The sequence below is a fragment of the Myripristis murdjan genome, chromosome 11 (assembly GCF_902150065.1).
Source record: "Myripristis murdjan chromosome 11, fMyrMur1.1, whole genome shotgun sequence".
In the NCBI taxonomy this organism is placed as follows: domain Eukaryota; kingdom Metazoa; phylum Chordata; class Actinopteri; order Holocentriformes; family Holocentridae; genus Myripristis; species Myripristis murdjan.
Genome location: NC_043990.1, coordinates 14,934,661 through 14,956,460, shown reverse-complemented (window position 1 = coordinate 14,956,460; position 21,800 = coordinate 14,934,661). Strand labels below are relative to the sequence as shown.

Here is a 21,800-nt window from a genome sequence, read left to right as displayed (position 1 = left end):
ATCTCTTATTTTATACCCAACCCCTCCCCTCCGTCTCTTTTTCTATGTGTGTCTCTTTTCATTCCTTTCTCTAATCTCTCTCTGATCTAGGCTGCTGATGAATGACATAAAAACTGGCATATCCTCGGTGTGCTGCACAGACTATCTCCCATTTTTCCATTTTCTTTTTTTTTTTTTTTTTAGTGCAATTGACAGCTGGCAGTGTCTCCCACATGTTAGGAACTGTTTCAGGGCCCTGGGGCCAAATCAAAAAACCACTGATAATGTATTGTAAAATGTCAAATATACATGGGCATCAATGGGGAAATTAACCAAGAGGTGCAACTGACAATTTCCCTCTATCTGCCTTTCGGCTATCTTCCTAGCTGTCAATCACTATCTGTTTTCAGGATTTCATATTTTTACTTACCATTACATTCTAGTTATGCATTAAAGTCTAAAAAAAAAAACAAAAAAAAACTAAAACCTCGGCATCAATTTAAAAACTTTAGGGCACAAGCCTCTGCCGGCACCAAATACTTCTCCAACTTGCAGGGCCGCATCCTTGCTTATTTATCGTTTGTCTTCTGGGTTTAAATTGAAAATGTCCCATGTATGTGTCTGACTTCCCAGGAGCACATGAACACAGGATTGTAGTTATGGCTAGAAAAAAGAACCGTCAATGGCGGAAATCCCTGACTGTCACCAAAGTGGAGCCGACTAATCCTTGGACCAAAGCCGATCTGCACACCAAATGTCATTTGTCACTTTTTTAAATATCTTGTTAACAAACGGCTTCCTACCTCATTGGTGGAGGTTAGGCCTTTCTGTTATCTCTTAACTGGCCAGACCTGAATGTCTACATGTTTCTTGATATAAAGTTTACACAATAGTAATCACTTAAATGATACACAAGGTAAGTATGCATGAGAGAGAGCGACAGAGGGAAACAGGAGAAGGGCTGAGAGAAGTAAGTAGATAAAGTGAAAGGATAAGATAGAGCAAAAGGGAAGGATAAGGGAAAGAGAAGAAATTCGATTTTAGTACAATGGATGAATCTAGTGCGAGGCAGAGAAAGAGAAACTGAGACATTCAGTGCGGAGCATGAAATCTACTTGATATTTTGGTTTCCAGAAAGTCAAAATATGGGACATTTGACTCACTGGAATAGCTTTAACCTTTAAAATTATCTTCCAATGCTCACATTTTGCTATGAACATGTATTAGTTACATTTTCTGCTTGTGCCGGTTTCTTCCTGCTTTTGCACTGAAAAGTGGGAATAAATGTTCTTTGGATTAACAAAGTGTTACAAACACAGAGGGAAAGAGAAAGACAAAGAGGTGGAGGGAGAGAGACTTGAAGAGACAAAAAGAGAGAGAGATGAAGACAGACGGCCAGAAAGGGGAGAGATGGGGAGACAGAAAGAGGACGAGAGATGTGAATTCATTGCCTTAAAAGCAGCTCTGAGTCAAACAGTGTGATAAGAATCACCAGACGGCGCACGCACACACACACACACACACACACACACACACACACACACACACACACACACACACACAGAAAGAGGCATGCACGTATACACACAATCCTTGAACGTCTTCGGACAGATAAGCAGATAAAAAGTGTTCAATTATACTGTTCAATTATGGTGTGTGTGCGTGCACGTGTGTGTGTGTGTGTGTGTGTGTGTGTGTGTGTGTGTCTGATTGTGTGAGTGAGCGAGTAAGCAAGAGAAAGCCAGTGAGAGACAGGAGGAGGGATGAGATTCTTTCCACCTATCTGTCATTTCCTCTCTCTCTCTTTGGTCTTTCCTCCTCCCTCTCTCTCACCGTTCTGTCTCTATCAGCCTCGCTCTCCACCAGCCTACCTCGCTCTATCACCCTTCTGCTCATGGCAGCTCACCCCCAAGCAATAAATTCAGCCAACCCAATAAAAGGTAAAACAGATTAGGCCCATCAAATGGAGCTAACAACAAATACATTGTTGATTTGTGCCCATCTGTATCCGTGTCACCAGCTGATCACATGAAGAGTAGAGCCTGTGTGATGCCATACTCCACTGAACTCTGTGGGGGAAATTCTCTTTTTGCATCTTAAATCCTCCAAAGAGAGGTCAAAGGTCAGGGTCAGCTGCAGCACAGCAAACCTGGAGCTAGTACAGACCCAGTGACTTGCTCTTTGGCAGCCGACACTTCAGCATTTCAACAAACAGTTTTTATAGAGCTGTGATCTGATCAATTTGATTCTGTATCGAATCAGTTAGGGATATTTCTGATACATTACAAATCTTGCAGCTTTTGTTCAGCTCCTCTTTACCATCATATACCATCACCATGTGTTTTTTTTCTTTATAATTAAAAATGCATCAAGACATCTGCCTTTAGGATTGGTGGCTTCCAAGGAGGAGCTCCTGTCAGCGTCTGTTCATTTGTTCAAAAGATGCAATTTGGTCAACTGAGTTTCCATAGGCTAGAAGTTCACTGGAGGACATCTGCAAGACAGGAGGGGTGCTACAAATTATATTTAGCAAAAAATCTTCACACATCCAATTAAAAAAAGGCTTGGCATAAAAGATTGATCTTGGGATTTAAAGAATCGATGCTGGTTTGTGCAAAGGAAGATTTTGATTAATCAGAAAACCAATATTTTTAAACCAGCCCTAATTTAAGGAAAAAAAAAAAAAAACAGGTTACAGCCCCAAGTAGGCCAGCACGATATATAGCAGTGCTGCTCTGTAGCCATGGCTGCACTCTGAGCAGGGAATGAAGAGACAAATTTCACTGTGGGGATCACTGAGGAATCACAAAAAATCTCTGTGAGCTCAAGTCACCAAAGTTCCACTTTGAAATCCACCCTGCTCCCCCCCCCGAAAAAAAAAAACACTGTGGTGGCAAATTATCTGTCTCCCCTCCTTCTTTCTATGTGGCAGTGCTCTCTCCTGCTGGCTTTTCTCTCTCTCTCTTCCTGTCCTATTATGGACATAGCAACAGTATGGCTGTCAGGACAGCTCAAGGTTTGATTCACCGTCTGTCCCTGTGTGTGCATGTAAGTGTGTGTGTGGTGTGTGAGTGTGTGCGTGTGTGAGATAGCAGATAAGAGCCATTTATAAACAGCACTTGAAAGCAGAAATGTAAATGTTTAGAAGTGACTGCAGAACACAGACCATATCAAGATACCAGAGAGTGAGAGTGAGCGAGGGAGTGATTAAAGCAGAGAGTTCACACCAGGAGAGCCAGCAGCAGACGCAGTCAGACACCACTCATCAATACAGCTTAGAGCAACTTAGCAACATCTCTAAACTTTATATCCAAGATCTTCTTTTTTTTTTTACCTTAATATGGAGCTCAATTTGAGGGAACGCAGAAAAGTTTTTGAGAAAATTGGCTTGTTGTCAGCTTATCCATTTATTATAAAGCACACAGACATCCGGGTAGATCATTTGTTCAGTGTTCTATGTTAAATCAAGTATTTATTATGACAAGTGTTCATAGGTGACTAGTATTATTCAAACTTACAACACTGACCATTATATTTCGCTTTTTTTATGATCTTACATGGCCTCTAAGTTCATATATTTTAAAAATGTAATATAACCAGTTAAGAAGATCACAGAGGATTATCTTTGGTGCTGCAACTTTCGGGTGAGCAACAATGTATTCATCCGCCGTGTGGTGATATTTAGACAAACAACCAGCAATGTTGGCCTTGGGAAACAAAGATGACTTTGGTGACAGGTCAGTTTCTCCAAAATTCACATTGCAGTTGCAACCGAACGAAATGTTTTGTGTCCAAGGACAAGGACGCGCATACTGATGGTCAAGATAGAGAAGAAAGGAGACATGTTGGTTGATAGCCTGAGCTTTCATGAACCTACCTTACTGGCTAGCAAGGAGGCTAGCTGGTTAGGTAAGTGTGCACATCAACACAGTGGCTCTTGTTTATAAAAGGCAGTGCACACACACACACACTCTCTCTCTCTCTCTCTCTCTCTCTCTCTCTCTGGCCTTCATTCTAGCCCTCAGTCCTGCTCTCCTTCGTTGATCTTAAGATTATCAGGAGCTCTTCGCCCCAAAAAACAGTGTGACTTATCTTTTTTTTTTTTTTTAACTTTATCATTTTCCCAAGATACCTCTGGTCTGAATGCTCATTTGAAGTGTCTCTCTACATGTTACAGATGCAGCCAGCATGCATTATTTATTGAAACCTGCCACTTCAGTCTAATTGACTTTTTTTTTTTCCTTCAGAAGGTGCCTTTCACATCAAATCCTGTGTTCCAGCTGAGAAGAGAGAGGGTTTTATAAATCAAACATGACAAGTTGCTTTCAATAATCTCAGCACTTGAATTTGTGCAGCTTTTATTATGGCCTCATAAATGTGTGCATGCATATGCTTGCATGTGTGTATATACATGTGTGTATATATACATACTATTAAAGAGGGCGTGTGTGTGTGTGTACATGCTTGCATGTGTATGTGTGTGTGTGCGTGTCAGTGAGTGAGTGAGCGATTGTTAACAGAAGCTTGTTAACCTCAGAAGTCATTACCAGAGCCTTGAGGTTTACGCCAATTAAACTAAATAAACGACAAAAGAAAAACAGAACAGACAAATGAAAAACGACAAGAGAGGAGAAGAGAGAGTGATTATTGGAGGAAAAATTAAAGCAATTATTTTCACCAATTTGAGAACAATGCTGAAAACAAAGCAGAGATTTAAACGACAAGAGGCGAGCGGAGGAATAAACTCAAGAGAAAGAAACTGATTATTGGAGTACAAGTAAAAAGTGATCACTGGAGCACAACAAAGTTTTTGCTTTTTGCCATTAAACCAACACAAGAAAAGACATAAATGAAATAAGGAGGAGGAAGGAGAGAAGAGGAGGTGACTGAAAAGAAAAACAATGGCAAAAAACAAAAATGATGGGAGTTAAACTGAGGAAGAATGTGAATGGTGTGTGTGTCTGTGTGTGTGTGTGTGTGTGTGTGTGACAGAGAGAGAGCTAAGTAAATAAAGTAGTATTCAACATCAGTGCTCCCATTTAGTCTTTTTCTCCTTTTCTCAAGACGTTTTTGTTTTTACAGCTTCACTTTGGGCAGACCAGACCCTTGCACCACATTCATACACACACACACACACACACACACACACACACACACACACACACACACACAAGCACATATACGCACATATACTCTCTCTCTCTTTCGCATACACACACACACACACACACACAGACCCCTAAAGGGGCCTTTTTCCACATCGGGCCATATGGTGCAGACAGGCGCACGGAAACAATTCTCTAAAAACAACACACTCTGCGCTGAGAAACCTGCCACACACACACACATAGACACACACGCACACATACACACACAGCAGACAGTTAAACTTGCTGAATGAATCACTGCCTTGTTCAGTGGCCCTCTAATGGCAAGGAACCTGCCATGGAGATTACCACAAACGCATGTGCGCGCACTCACACTCACACACACACACACAGACACACACACACACACACGGCTCAGCATTAAGCATTCTGGGGCACTTATCCATTAGAGAGGTTAGTTATTTTCCCCGTCTAAAACTAGGTATTCAACTTAATATTCCAATAGCAGCGGCTGTAAATCTGCTCCCTTAAGCAGCTGGGGCAGAATACTGTAAAACGCTGGATCTCTGCAGGGGCAACAGAACACAGCGCTTTGTTGCCCAGCTCATCCAACTGAGATCAAAAATCTCTTATTCAAGACAGACCTGGCAACTAGCATGCCAAAATCAAATGAGACAAGATACAATAATATACACAGATAGAGAAAAGAAAAAAAATCACATAAAAGCAATGTGCTTTTATGTGCTGACTCTCTTCAACTCAATAACCTCAAGTTTTTTTTAACCATATTGTTTCATATTGCTGCGCTTCATTTAAACTACATGACACTTATAGTGAACGAAATATTGAAACCCAAGATGTCATTGTTTAGGGCTGCAACGTTACATCAAACAGAAAATATCTTGATGTCTTATGCATCATTTTATACACTTTTCCCTGTAATTCAGCAGGACATATTTGTTATCTTTGGAAACTCTGCGATCCCCACGAGAATTTTAAATAAAGTTTCGAACAAAGCACGACTACGCAGCACGCATTTGTAAAGATGACCTCGCCGATGGGACCGGTAGATATGAAGAATTCACTGTATGACCGTTTAAATGGCAGTAGTTCTGATGCACGATCACATGCTGAGCGTTAAGTAGATCTTGGTAAACAAAGCATCGACAGCTCCTTATTAAGTCTGCCTCGAGATCACAAAGAGTCCTCACGGTTAAAGCAGCATTTCATCTGATGGTGATGCATCCAGTGAATTTGGAGCTCTCTTTCCTTTTTTTTCCTCTCTTAAGTCAATGCTACCTTTCTTGGCATGAGGATCAATACAGCATTCTGCCAAAGCTTTGGAAATAATTAACAGTAATAATACAAAAAACCCAGATCAATCTCTCATCGAATGTTTCGGTAGCAGGTTTATTTTCTACCCCTTTCAATGCGTTTCTCCTCAAATCTCTCAACATCTCTTTTTCCTCTTGCAGTGAGAGACAGCAGGTCCTACAGTATTCGTAACAATATGGAACTTTTCATGTTCAATCACTGACAATTGGCTCTGAGAGGATTCAGGAGTCAAACTCCACAGTGTTTGTTATTGCAGTCAAACATAACCAAGGCACTCTAAGCAGCTGGAGTCAAAAATGTCTGATTTTCCAGGTTGACTTACTCAGCAGCGACTCATTAGGATCAAATAAATGACTCGTTCTGTAAAACATGATACAGGGAAAGAGAGTGACATTGAGCCATCTCAGTGAGCTCCAACTTTCACTTCACAGCAGTGGAGAAGAAACTACACACAGTGAAAAGAGCCACCACTTTCCCAAGTGCAACTCAAAATTCAAGAGGCCACAGTGTTCTCAATTCATCCTCGTTGAAGAGGGGGAAAAAAATTTTATTTCACAAAGAAACAAGGATCCATACGTTCTACAGTGCCAGTAAAGCCTTTTTCATCGTCCCTGACTGTAAGCAGACACGGCCTGAGAACTTAAAGTAATAGATCACCTAAAAATGAAAATCACCCCGTGCCAGGTGAAACACAGGTGAAGTCAGGCAGTGTGTGCCAAACTAAAGTATTTTCTTACATCTGGAAAGTACAATTTGTCAACCAGGGCAACCTGGTATTGTGTCACACATGTTACCTTTTTGTAAAAGCTGCTCCTGCAGTTTGTACAATATAATTTCAATCATATTCTCAGTAACTGTTCATCAGTGGTAAATAATCACAAAAATGTCCCTTTTGTGTGAACTACACCTTTAAATAGATTACATAACTACATACCAAAGCCTAACTCTACAGATTAGTATAGATAATGAGCAGTATTACATTTCTATACTGTAACAATAGAAGTTCCAGGAGAGAGATACACACTCATCCCAACTCTCTGCTCTCAACAAAATGGTGAGAACTACTAACTTTCACACATCACAGAAGCCGAAAAGACAGAGTGGTAGTGTGACTGATGAGTTAGCAGTGCCGTGCAAGGACCCATAATGCCACTGTGTATCTGCAGCTAACCGTAATGGGAATGTTGTTGAGCAGAGAGGTATTATGAGTGTATGGAGAACATAATGCCAGTATAGCACCAACATATAGAAAGAATGGACACACCCAAGTCACATCCTGCATCTCTCTCGCCCTCTCTCTCTCTCTCTCGCACACACACACACAGTGAATGCCAGGGCTGGTCTAGGCGTTGGCTCTTGTAGAAAGGACTGGCACATGCTCACTGGCACACACTCAAGTGATATGATTGAACTCAAACACTTCATCATTATGGAGGCCTATAGGCAACAGGAAAAAACACGACCAAAACAAACACACCCTGGAAACCTTGCATCTTGTCTATCTTCTCTCTCTCTCTCTCTTTCACTATCTCTCTCTCTTTCTCACACACCACAATGTCTTAAAATTACTGGAAAACACAAAACATCAATTGTCAAATATTACTTGACAATTGAGTAAATTATTTATTTAAAATTCAAATCAAATATTTACTTGTTTAAAATATTCTAAAATTTTGCAGCACTTGGAGGTAAGGTACATGAGGATAAAGTGCAAAATTAAATCATAAAAATAACAGTTTGTTACCATTATCATTATTAGCAAAACTGCCCATCCCTATCGCCTCCTGCCAATGACATTCATCTGTAATTACTAAGTTAATATGGCTCCAATGAAGAGTGGCACAATTAACTGAAAAAACAATCAAAATCTCACCATTCATAATGGCAATTTGCAAATCGTTTGAGGTAACACATTATTTTTGCAGATGGAAATGTGTTTCAGATGGCCTCCGACACAAAGTATTTTGGTGCTGTGCAGAGCCTCGAGCTGACCAATCCTGCGTGTTGACAAGAATTGGAATTATATTTTTAAAAGGTAGCCTAAATGATAAGCAATAGCGCAACATTTTTCACCACCCATTTTGCCCCCAAGTGCTGAAAAACAAAAACAAGGGATGCTAAGCAAAACAATCACTGTGTTTTGAGTGTCGGTCATTACGTGCAATACATGCAGCCCCCTATTCAAGTCGACTCAGAGGAGGTGCCGACTGCGGAGCGATTTTGCTATCAAACATACCGAGAGCGGCCCACAGCTGTACAGTGCACCAACATATGGATTAAATAAATACAGTCTGCACAGAGCTTGTTAACACTTGTTCAGTTGGCTACAACACAGTCACACACCCATGTACGCAAATACACACACACACACACACACAGAGACAGACATAGACAGGTAGTTGCACACAGGCAAGCAAACAAACAAAAGTGTAAATTTGTAGGTAAACGGGTATAGCAAAGGTAACTGTCAGAGCAAGTATGGACACATACACAGGCCTGATTCCTTGGTAGCAAAGAGCATGCAATGCACACACACAGATACACACATGGCATTTGATAAACATTCAGCAGCGTATGTGTTTTTCTCTCCATCTGTTAATACACACATCCGCCACCATATGCGTGGGTTTTCCGTGTGTAAGGGGGTATGTGTGTGTTTGCCTGCCAGTCCATCTGGTATTACATGTAACCCATTAGTCTATCGGCATGTACTTAATACGCTGCCACGCCTCCTACATGCATCAAAGTTTGGAGTGTGGCTGCCTTCCCCCGCCGTATCCAGACCATAATGCATTGCACTGTCACTAAACACAAAAAGCCAAAGGACACGGTATAGAATATTTCCAAGCCCTGCAGCTATGTGGTCAGATACCATCATTAATCAAATTAATGGATTTCTACTGGTGATACCACACACACACACACACACAAACACACACACAACTAAGAGAATTTCTGAGAGAGCGAGGAGCTGAGCAGAGGGAGGAACAGGCTTGGAGTGAAATTCTGTGGTAAAATAACTATCTGAAACACTGAACCACTACTTGGGGTCTGGTCTCCCTCTAGCTATGTGGTCAGTTGCTAACCTAATCTGATTAATGGATTTCAACCCAAACACCACCAGACATACAGAAACACAGAGACAGATTGGTAGAAGCATGCAGAACTAGGCTGGGTCCACTGCCCCTGTTTTGCCCAGTTACCATCCTTAATCTGATTAATGGATTTCTCCCTGGAAAGACTGGGGCGGGGGGGTAACAGGCACCTAGAGCGCTCTTACAGCCAGGCTGGGAAATTAACACCAGCCGACTCAAACAAATGCTGCTCAGTTTTAGCTGTAGCTGGTAAACAGTGGCAAGTGACCATGCAAAATCTACAGGTTTGTTTTCCATCCTAAAAACTTAAGTGGGCTTGGAAATGAGTCAAGGTGGCTGGTTTATCTTTACACGCATTAACAGCTGCAGCTGGTAGAGGGGGAAAAAAAGTGTTCCCTAATAATTTAAACTACTTTAACAAGTACAAGTTCAAAGATATAATTGCCTCTAAAAGGATGAAAATGTATGGATGGTACAGAAATATACATGCAGATATGTGCAAATGTAAATGTAGCCTGTTGCACAGATGGCTGGGAGGACAGCGTGGGGAACTTGGGATTCAGGTGTTAAATTGCAAAATGTCAATAAAAAATCTATTTTTAAAGATCCCTGCTCCGCTAACAGCGAGGACGAGCAAAGACAGATTTAACCACCCAATCATATTCTGCTCAATGCTCCGGCTTTATGTCTGATTCAGTGTGTCCCTCAGTATGTCAGGTCACTTTGATGAGGGACCGAGCAATGTGCAAAGCGCTCTTTATTTCTCAATTCAATCTGTTCAACTAATGATGGAAATGTTTTGATTTTTTTTTCCAGTTAAATGAATATATCAAAGTAGGCTGTATTTTGGTTGCATTTGCCTCTTTCTAATGCAGCATACTGTTAAATCCATCAATTATCTCTGGTTTTGTGAAGCACAAAACACACAGTGAATTGAAATAGGGTTCCTCCTCGACACTGAACATCAAGTGGATCATTACCACACTTGTAACTTTACCCATCTGCTCAGTTCAGGTCGGATCAGCGCACTGCATTATGGTCACTGTAGTTCATTAACTCTTGACTTTGTCCCAGAGTATCAAATCTTTGTTTCTTTTAATGAAATAAAATTAATCAAAAATGTTGTGCTGAGTTTGCGGGTCAGCTGTTAATCTCCCTCGGTGGGAAGTCCAAATATAATCAATATATGGAAAACACCATTAAAAAAAAAAACAAAAAAAAAAACAATGTCACACTGATTTGAAGCCCTATAGAAAAGGAACTGGAAACAGAGGCAGTTCAGAGACAGCGTTCGATAAATAATGTCTGCTGTTTTATGTTTTAGACACTGATAAGAATACAGCTACACACGCTGCCATGCCAAGACACACAAGCACACAAAATACACAGAGTGAAACACACACATACGCACAAACATTTGTCACTTTGATTGTTGATAGATGCTGTGTCCTTTAAAGGAGTCGATCGTTAACAAACTAACAAATTAAATCATTAGTTGCCATGACAGCCGGTGACACCTCCTTTATTAATCCTTGTCTGCATAATTAATAAGGCTTAATTGGAATTAATTAGAATTAATTGTACTTTGGGAATTGGGGGACAAAGAGGGAGACCTGTTGGGGCTGTGCATGTGGTGTGCGCACGTGTGTGTGTGTGTGTGTGTGTGTGTAGATGTGTGTGAATGAATGAGAAAGAAACAGAAAGAGGGGCAGGCTTGATGCCGTCAGTGCATGACGAATGGGAATTTGTTGCTTTCAAGCACAAACACACATAGGAACTGTGTGTGTCTCTGTGTCTGTGCGTATCTGTGTGTGCGCATGCGGTTGCACACATTAATAGTGGTACGCCCTGCTGTAAGGTCATGAAGGGATGAGATCATCATACACACACAATAAACTACCTGCTGACCCATTTTCACATTTTTTGCATTTAGGTCAACAGGTAGCTTATTGTCAAATTGTCACACACACACACACACACACACACACACACACACACACACACACACACACACACACTGTAACAGCACTGTATCAATTACTTATGACCAATAGTTAATGACAGTCTAAAAACTTTGGATCATACTGTAACATTATAGCTTTTGGTGTTTATGTGTGTGAGGAGGAACCAGAGAGAGGGGGGGGGGAGAGAGAGAGAGAGAGTGGGAGAGAGAGCGAGAGAGAGAGAGAGAGAGAGAGAAAGAGAGAGAGACAGGGGTGGATTGCCTCAGAAAAGCAAAACTCATTTGTGGGCCACTACATCACAGAGACAAACCCCATGAATGTCTTAGTAGAGTGTGTGTGTGTGTGTGTGTGTGTGTGTGTGTGTGTGTGTGTGTGTGTGCGTAGCATGAGAATCTAACTTGCTTGTGGGCCTGACTAAACTGTCTCTAGTCAACATTCCTCCGTCTTCTAAAACTCTAAGAAAAAAATCTACCAAATCTGTCTTCTACTAGCACATCAAAGACTTTACAATACCACAACACACACACACACACACACACACACACACACACACACACAGATGAAGACACACAGGCTCACGTACACAGACACACACACACACACAGAGACCACAGCTAAAAGCATCAAGCAGCTCAAAGCAATCCGCCTTGCTGAATAACATCACCAAGCAAAGCCACCATACCACATAATGGAAAACATACACAAACACACACACACGCACACGCACGAGGGCTCATACACATCCAGCACAATAAACACAGACTTGGACTTTCACACGCAAACACACTAATCATTTATCTATACACACACACACAAAATCTTGGATATCCATAAAAATATGAAACTCATTCAGAAAGCTTACAAACAGCAACAAAGACACACTGCTTTCAAAGAAACGCACTGATAGCACACACACACACACACACACACACACACACACACTACACACAATAAACCTCTCTGTATTTGCCCTTAATATCTAGATTACAAAAGTTGTAAACCAGCAAGGAAATCTACTTTTTGCTGCCTTGCGTGTGTGTGTGTGTGTGTTTCTTTCTACAAGGCTTTAGCTATTTTCTGCGTAAGCTAAACAAAATCTTTACAGTGTAAGAATGAGAAATAAAGTGTGTTCCCACACTTAAGCTGTACTTGAAGCTTTTATAATGTCTGCAACTTCTGTTCAGCTGGTCCATAAAGTGTGTGTGATTGTGAGAAACAGGTAGAAACAGAGCCTGAGTGTGTGAGAGAGAAGGGGTAATGAATAGACAGGCATGTGTAGCAGGCCTGTGTGTGTGCGTGCGCACCTTATACATACACTGTCACAATAATCCTGATCCAACAAAACACAGTGGTGTGTTGCTGTGCCCGAGGCAAGTGAGAGAGCCTGCAAAGTGCATTATACTGTACAGAATATTAACACACAGCGATTCATTATATTACTAAGACTCTCACACACACTGACACGCTCTTTCTTTCATACACACAAACATACAGTACAAATTTCAGATTCAGTCGACGATTTCTGTTTTGGATTACTGAGGGCTGAATAATGGGAGTTTTGCACATATAACTCATATAACTATAATGCAATGAGCATATACACACACACGCTCTCCATCACTCTTTGTCACATACACACTCACGCTTACACACACGACATGCTATGAAATAACGTAATATTTACGTTTCTATAATCATGGATCATGGAACCACAAGCCACCACAGCTTTGTGTGCATGCTTGTATAAGAGTTTTAACTCTAAATGCAAAGGTCAAGGAGTACAATTAACTGTGTGTGTGTGTTTGTCTCTGTGTGTGTGAATGTGTGTGTTTGTGGGCCTACTGTAACCAACTTAGTAGTGTGGGTCCTGCATATTTTATAGAAATGTTGGCACTCATGGTGCTACCCACACGCCTGTATTCTGTAAAAGTTTGCTGATGTCTTTATTTGCAGGAACAGGGAGACTGTTTGCCAAGCCAAATCAGCTATTCTAGTGATGCAGAGTGAAACCACATTAAAGTCAGGGTTTGCTGGTGTGAAGGTGAAGCGTACCACAGTGGAAACTGTAGTAGAGGATGTAGGTAACTGTTAACAGTTTCCTGCTGTAGGAAACTGAACTGCAGGAACCCTCTACTGTAGCTGCACGTGACCTCACCTGATAAGGGCAAACAACTGACCAAGCCACCACTGAGTTTCAGTCGCTGCATTTTTATAAAATATTCAAATTAATTGCAAGTAAATAACTGCTCTTTCCAACTACATAGTATAGACTCTACTCACCTCAGGGTTAGGGTTAGGGTTGGACTATCTTTACTTTTCTGGAATTTGATTTCCATTGCAGATACTACCAGCTCACTGTGAAGCCCCATCAGTCGCTTGTGGCCATGTTGACTAGTTTTTCCTCTTTTCTGTTCCAGAGCCCCGCACGTGTTTTATTTATGTATTTTTAAATCAACAGGACCGACTTCAAATGGCTGCTTCACCTGAACAATATTAGCATACCTAAGATATTCACTGATTTTTTTTTTTTTTTTTTTTTTTCCCACATCGATAGATTATCAACAATGACAAGTTTCATGAGTCTTGCTTTTTGTAATTCCTGGTTGTAAACATCTACCGGCAAGACTTCACTGTTCAAATTCTCTCTGACCAATCAATGGTCTGCAGCGTCTCACTTCACATTTTCGTATCCGCTCAGCTCGCTTAAAACCTCGACAGAGGCGGTTCCAAAAAAAGTAACCGGTACCAGATACTATCCCAAACGTTTTCCTTGTAGAGTAGATACCATGTAAAGGTTAGTTTCTGAACTAATAAAATCGTAGCCCTACTGTAGTCCTAGCTGCAGGTGGAATCTAGGAATGCAGCTACGGATTATTTGCACTGTCAATTAACCTGTTGATTTTTTTTTTTTTTTTTGATTAATCAGTTCATCATTTAGTCAAAAGTGTCAACAACAAACAAACAAATGCTCATGGGAATAACGCAGAACCCAAAGTGATGTCTTCAATTTGTTTCCATTGTCTTACCGGTGGCCAAACAATAGATAAAATGATTCATCACTTACTGAAATAATAATTTCTGATCAACTTAATGATTAATCAGCTAATTGGTTCAGCAATAGTGGCTTACAGAATGTCAAATCAGCAGTAAGTAGTTCTGCTTAAAGACTAGTCATTTAAAAGGTTTCATATCTTTTCCTTAAAAACCATCAGTGACACTCATCACAATTCCCATCCATAACACTAGCCTTAACTTTAAGAAATAATTCTCCTGCAGTACCGTTATATGTGTATTTGCATGGGTGTATGTGTGTGTGTATTTCTTTAACAGACTGGAGAAAAAAAAATACTATACCACTAAAGGTTTTTCCACCCTCCAAAGTACAGCAGCTAATCTTAGTACTTAAGGCCACAACACATGGGCAACACTCTGAGGCACTGCAGATGGTCAATTCCTCCAAAATCTATGACTAAAAGCAGATTTTCATAATACTTATCATAATATTTTTTGCTCTGCATAAAACAGCATTTAATCAGCAGTGACCGAGTCTGAGTAACATATTCCCTATTCCCATTTCTGCTCAAGGCAATATTGCTAATCTACATAGCCTCAAAAAGTGGCCGTGCTCTGAGAGTCTGTGGGGGCGATTACAACTTCTTTCCCCATCTAAAGAAGTGATAGTTTCATACTTATGTGTTTGTTTTTAAAGTTTGCACTGATGGAATTCTTAGAAAACATGACTTAAAAATTAATACAGTCACTGCGCAAAAAAAAAAAAAAAAAAAAAAAAAGCACACACACACACACACACACACACACACACACACACACACAGAGATTTTATTCCCTCCAGTGATAAATAACGATGTTTACAATTTAAGGAAATGTTTTAGACAAACAACTGCATTTTTCCCCTGACAATACAGTGTTTCTCAAATGAAAACTAAATCTATGTGCATAGATGTTAATGAGCTATGTGCTGCCCCAACAATAGATTTTCCACAACTATTAAACAGACAGTTAACATTTAGTACAGTATAATGATTGTAAACAATGGACAAATACTGATGGCTCATGTCCATGTTCGTCCATCATGAACAGAAAATCAATGATTTTAAATGAGAACAAATGGTTAAATATGAATTAATCCTCTAACAACTATCTGGGAATTAATGCATCCCAGCCAATAATGATAATCAAAGACAATAAATGCATAATTAGTGATATAATCCCACTTCTAATGACTGAATGCTCGTAAAGAATCGTGAACAGATAATTAGAGATAATTAGAGTAAGAGGTAATTAATAGAAGTGAAAAGCAAAAGATTAATGCATAAATGCCACCTGCACCTTATTAAAGTTACTAAAGCTTTTTAAAGCATCATGACCAAGTGACAAGAAGTGATGTAAATCCTACATCTAGAGATTATCAGATTAATTAAAAGTTAATGTCATTATTAAGTTATCTTGTTGAAGGACAAAAAAAGTTTGAGAGTAGAGTGGAAGTTTTATAGTCCTACCTGTATTGATCATCAGGTTACAAAAGCATCATGGCTGACTCGGGGGTATGGCATCAGCTCTGGTGGAGCGGCTCCACTCAACCCCACACCGCAGCGGTCCCACGTCCAGCAGCGATGTCCCACTACCAGCCCGCTGTACTCCACACGCTAATGGCAGGCAGAAACCAGGTGTCAGGCCCACACTAATATCCCGCCATTTCTCTATCGGGTCCACTTAACTCCACACAAAACCCAGTGAAAAAAACTTGTCAGCCTCTTCTTTGTAATATTCCACGCAGCGTCCACTAGCTTTGGTCCTGGGCTGTTGCTCTTCTTGTGGTGAAAAGTTGGGCAATACTGTTATGAATATGAACAACGGTGTTGTAGATCCGTGTAAGAGGTATTTTGCAGGCTGCTGCTGGTGTTGTCCTCACTTTTTTTCTTTTTTCTTTTCTTTTTTACATGGTTCTGATTTAGGTCCTCGGTCACGGCTGTCGAGAGTCTACCATCACCTTAACAACCTGGAACACGACAGAAAGACAAATGTTAGAAATAGGCATATTTTGCTAAATTTACTGGAACCTATTTGATCCAGACATTTTTGCCCACATTTTACATTTACGGGAAACAATTTCGTCCAGACTTTAGACATCCAAATTGACTAGTTGATCAAAGGTACACAGTGAGCAAAAACACTGTTACTGCCCCACTGAAACTTTAGCCAGACAAACTCGGCAATTTGGCCATTTTCACTGCAGTTGACAGCTGACATTGCCTTTACATGTAGAAAATGTTTCAAGACCCTGGGATGAAGCCAAACCACTGATAATGTATCGTAATATGTCAAAAAAAATGTGCGTCAGTGAGTGAGGGAAAAAAAAAAAAAAACAATAAAGCAGCTTTTCTTAAATCCTCAAAAAAAAAAAAAAAGGACCTTCTGGAGACAAAAACGTCCCGCAGGACCCAGCCAACCTCTGCAGAGGCATAACAGTAAACTATTGCTTCCCGTCACATTTTCCTCTAAAATCTACATGTAACAGGAGGAATGTGTTGAAAATTGCAAATTAGCCCCCCCACTTGTTAAAAAACCCCACAGAGAGACAGGCCATGTTTGCAGTGTAGCCCCTACAATGCGACTTGTTTATTGCAATTATTTAACACTCATTTAACAGGCAGTTCACTTTGGAGCAAATACATTTAAATACATTTTTAGTTGAAAAGTGCACGCATGCAAGTGTGTGTGTCTGTGTGTGTGTGTGTGTGTGTGTGTGTTGGGGGGGTTGGCTCATTGAAGAAGTCCTGCTTTGTTAGTAGAATCTAATAACAGGCAGCTATAACACAAACACATTAGTAACGTACTCCGTTAGCTAAAAAATCATCTGGTTTCAAAATAGCTTCACATTACTTCCTTTTGTTCATCTCTCTCTCCTTCTCTCTCTCTCTCTCTCTCCGAACTCAATTCAGTGCATCTTGCAACGCAGCACTTTTCAATTCAAGTGTTCTATTCAGTATATTGCCGAAGACTTGGTGATAATAAACAGAAGTAATGCCAAGAGAAATCAAATCTTATAAGAAAATAATTACGGCCTGCGGTAGCAATTAGCAGTACCAGCAATAATCTTTCTCTATGTATGTATTCTTTACCATTAGGCCCATTTTTTTTCTTTTTTTTTTGTATAGGGGCCAGGCTGTCGTCAATGAGTAATTTCCAGGAATAAATTGTCACATTTTGTGAAGTTTCCAGTGGCTGCGACCATGGAGGATTTTATTTTCTTTATTCAGTAATTCTAGTGTTAAATGTCAGGCTTGCTCTCTCTAGTTCTCAGTTCCCCCTTTTGTTGCCCCAACCGCAAAAATCACCCCACCCTCTGTCTCTACCACCCCTTTCTCTCTCTGCCATCCTTTCTTCTTCTTTCCATCCATCTTGCCTCTCTCTCTCGCTCTCGCTCTCTCTCGCCTTCCTTCCCACCACAAATCTAAATCTGAGTCTGTATTTATATAAAGCCAGTTTCCTTCGGTCACTCTGACTGCATGTGTGAGTAGGTGTGTGTATCAGCAAATGATAGGAACCTAGTGCGAAGTCTACGCTCACAGACACACACTTTTGATCAGTCTATATTTGGCGCTTAGATCTTGGTGACATGTAGAGCCAGTGGTGCGTGTCTTTGTTGGTCTTAAGGCCAACACATTGAACTTTACGACTCAACTACTGATTTCTAATGCAAGATCAACGATTTCTTTATGTTCTAACAGCACAGCACTACTTCCCTTGCTGTTAAAATGAAGTGGGCAGTCCACTCTCTGTACTGTTTTCCCTTCGATGGACAGCTGAAAGGGAAATTAAATGTGTGGCAGGATTCAATACTCAGCCATTGATAGGTTCATGTAGTTCCTAAGGTGGGAGAGGGGTGGGGTGGGGTGCATGTGTGTGTGTATGGAGGGGGGCTGGAGTTGAAGTAACCACTACACGTATCCGCATACCTGTCTTTGGTGGGTTTGTGTGGTCCTGACCACATCCCACATTCTGCTCTAACTTAGATGGGCCTGTATAAACTAAAAATTAAAACCAACCATGGTAAAGAAAAACGTGTTTCATTATACGAAATTAAATAACTACTATTCTCCCCCCGAAAAAAAGGGAAAAAAAAGAAAAAACAAAGACAAATGCTGGCATGAAAGTTAAGCACATTATGGGTCATTACTGAATTTATGAGTCATTTTAAGACCCTCCCATCTTGAGATCCTGGCTTGCACAACAGTAAATGTTTTTGAGGAAAGAAGCAAATGTATTTTTTTGTAATACTGATTGACACAACCCAGGTAGCAATGTTTTTTTCGCCCCTCCACCAAAATGTGTGTTAAGGCTTTGGAACGAAACCCACCACATGTCCCCAGGTGACCCTTTGTGCTCTCAAGGCAATGTTACATTGTCCTCAACGAGAGCATCTGAAGTTTTATTGCATTAAATGGATTGTAATTGAGAGAGCATTAATTTTAACAACCCCAGCTTAGCTCTACTAAATGGTCATTTTATTACACATTATGAAACTATACACACACACACACACACACACACACAGAGGGAGAGAGAGAGAGAAAGGTCACATGCTACAGTTTTGATGTTTTGTCTTGGCTGTGAAAAGTTGACTGCGGAATCACACCATGCATGCACACACACATGCACACACTCACACACATCAATGCACAATGTGTCCAGTTATTACATGACTGGCTATATAATCATTGGCGCTGAAAAAAGTGAGTGTGTTTCATAAAAAGGTGGAAAGAAAGAGAGAGAGAAAGAAATACAGAAAGAATGAAAAGATCAAGGGCTATTGACTCATTAGTACTACTCACAACAGGAAAAGGGGAAAGGGAGAGAGAAAATTAGTGTTTTTTTCTGTAAGAAAGAATGAGTGTGATTCGAAATATTTTCCCTGTGGAACTCTGACTCAGTCTCGTGGCTGGTGATTTACTCAATCACTTTCGTTCCGTCTCCCTCTGTTTTTCTCGTTTTCCTTTTTTTTCTGTTTGTCCACAATGACTTATCTCATTTTTTTCATTCCCCGCTCGCTCGTTCCTGTCAGTTTTTTCTCCCGTTTTCACTTCTCATCTGTCCATTGGCTGTTTTTTTTTTGTTTTTTTTTTTACTCTCCTTCTCACTTTTTCCCCCCAGGCTCTATTCCTGTCTTTCCCCCATCCTCCTCTTCTCCCTCCCATCACTTTCTTTCTCTCCAGGTCTATCTGTCGTTCTCGTCCGTCCATCACCAGGCGCTCTCTCATATCCTTCTTCTGTCTGTTTTTCCATCTGTCACTGTGGTTGAAGTGCCCCCCCCCTTTCCCCTCTCATCCCCCCTCCCTCCCTGGCCGCCACTGCCACCGCCTCCCCAGCTCTCCCTCCCTCCCCTCCACGTATGTGTGTGGTCCGGTCCGGCTATAGACCGTTACATTGTCCCAGACACGTTGGACTGCGCCACTAGCCGGCAGAAGAGGGGGGTGAGGTGGGGGGGCAGGATGGGGGGGAGGCTGGAGAGCGGGGGTTCCTAGGGAATGTTTGTTTTTCTGTTTCCAATTTGGTCCGGCCCGAGGAACTCCACACTCCGCTCTGTCTCAAACACACCATTCATGACGGCCTGACGTACATGATTACACACAAATACTCACTCACTAGCGCTCTCTCTCTCCCTCTCTCTCCCTCTCTCTCCCTCTCTCTATCTCTCACACACACAAGGATATGTTTGCATGTACCCACACATGCTTGCATGTGAGCATGCACGCCATCCCAAGTGCTTACATATGCATGTCCCACTGCCACCAAGATACACAGACAAACACACATACATAGACACACATTTGCTCATCACACACATGCAACACACACACACACACACACACATGCACATCGCTCAAACTCATTTCCAATCATTTTTACCCTGAAACACAAGCCCTTTCATTTATCTGCGCTCTCATCTTTTATTGTTTTCTGATTTGTTATTGCTAATGCCGTTTCAAATGACATGGTGGTCAAAGTAATTACGCTCGTTTCTTCCTCATCTTTCATTGATTCCCCCCCCCCCCTCTGTCCTGGAGAAAATGATTGTCTTTGAAAGGCCTTTTTGATGTGTCTCAGTGCGTTTTTAGATGTTATGTAGACAGAGTTAAGCTCCATGTTCCACCAATTAGAGCACAGAGAGCACATTGTTCCACATTCAGCCAAACCCCACCATTCCATCTGAAATGTATTATTTTAGTCACTTGTGTTGTTTACTTTTCAAATACACAATGCTGATTTTGCATGTTGTAATAAAAGTTGATATTGGAGCAAACAAACAGATCGACAGGCTGACAGATAGACAGACTAAAGCCTGTCTTTCTGATTCTTTCGGTTTGTTTTTAGATCGTATGTAGACAGAGTTTAGTTCCACATTCCACCAATTACAGATCGCACAGACAGGAAACCACATTGTTTTTATTCACCCGCTACATCTGAAAATTATAATTATTACGTACACTGTATTTTTCATTTGTTTTGGTTGTATTCTAAATGTGCAAAGCATGATGTTCAAAAGTTGTAACTTAATACGCACAGACAGGCAGGAAGTCAGAGAGGCAGATAGACAAAAGATTGACAGGAGGTATTTTTAATAGTTATTATCTCAGTTCCACTTTCCGCCCTTCACAGCACAGTAAGCACACTGTTTCAAATTTAACTCAACTGCACAGCTCCATCTGAGGATGACACATCATTTCACTCTCATCACCAAATCTGAAAATTATTATTATTTTGGGTGACTAGCATAATTAAAAAGAGCATTTTTGCTTGTTTGTTTTAAATATAATTCTATCATTTAAAAGAATGTTGATTGAAGGTTCCTTGTTTTACCCCAGACAGACAGGCAGGAGAGCTAAAGTAGGTCTCTTTCTTTTTTTGGCTGTTGACTCATCTCTAGTGCAATATGGATTTAACATCAAAAGCCGAATAAAAGGCAAAAGAGCAGGCAAACACAACGGGACAAGGAGTTACATCTGTTCCTCATTCCTCCTTTAAACAGACTAGGAAATTACCAGAAGCCCTCAGAAAGTTCCAAAAACGAACCTAAAATTGGCATTATGGGCACAAAATGACACGAATGGTAGACGCGGCGCTCGTTGCATTGTGTCCTGATTCTCACTTCACTCTGTTTTTCAGATTTTCTCTCTTCTTTTATTAAAAGACAAGCCAATGGTAAATGTGTTGTCCCCTGTGCATGATACAGATGCCCCTGTGAGGCAGTTAGTGACAGCTCCTCTGTTATGCCTGTTACACAACTTTCTGTTATG

The 21,800-nt window shown here is 40.8% G+C and overlaps 1 protein-coding gene across 3 annotated transcripts in view; it reads right to left on the bottom strand.

The window, feature by feature from the left end:
- trps1 (trichorhinophalangeal syndrome I) overlaps window positions 1–21,800 on the bottom strand; it is a 143,469-nt gene that overhangs the window by 99,831 nt on the left and 21,838 nt on the right. For all 3 annotated transcript variants that reach the window (XM_030063660.1, XM_030063661.1, XM_030063662.1), the window contains exon 2: window positions 16,002–16,501. In XM_030063660.1, the coding sequence (XP_029919520.1) occupies window positions 16,002–16,014 (13 nt within the window). In that variant the 5' untranslated portion in view covers window positions 16,015–16,501. The remainder of the gene's footprint in view (window positions 1–16,001; window positions 16,502–21,800) is intronic.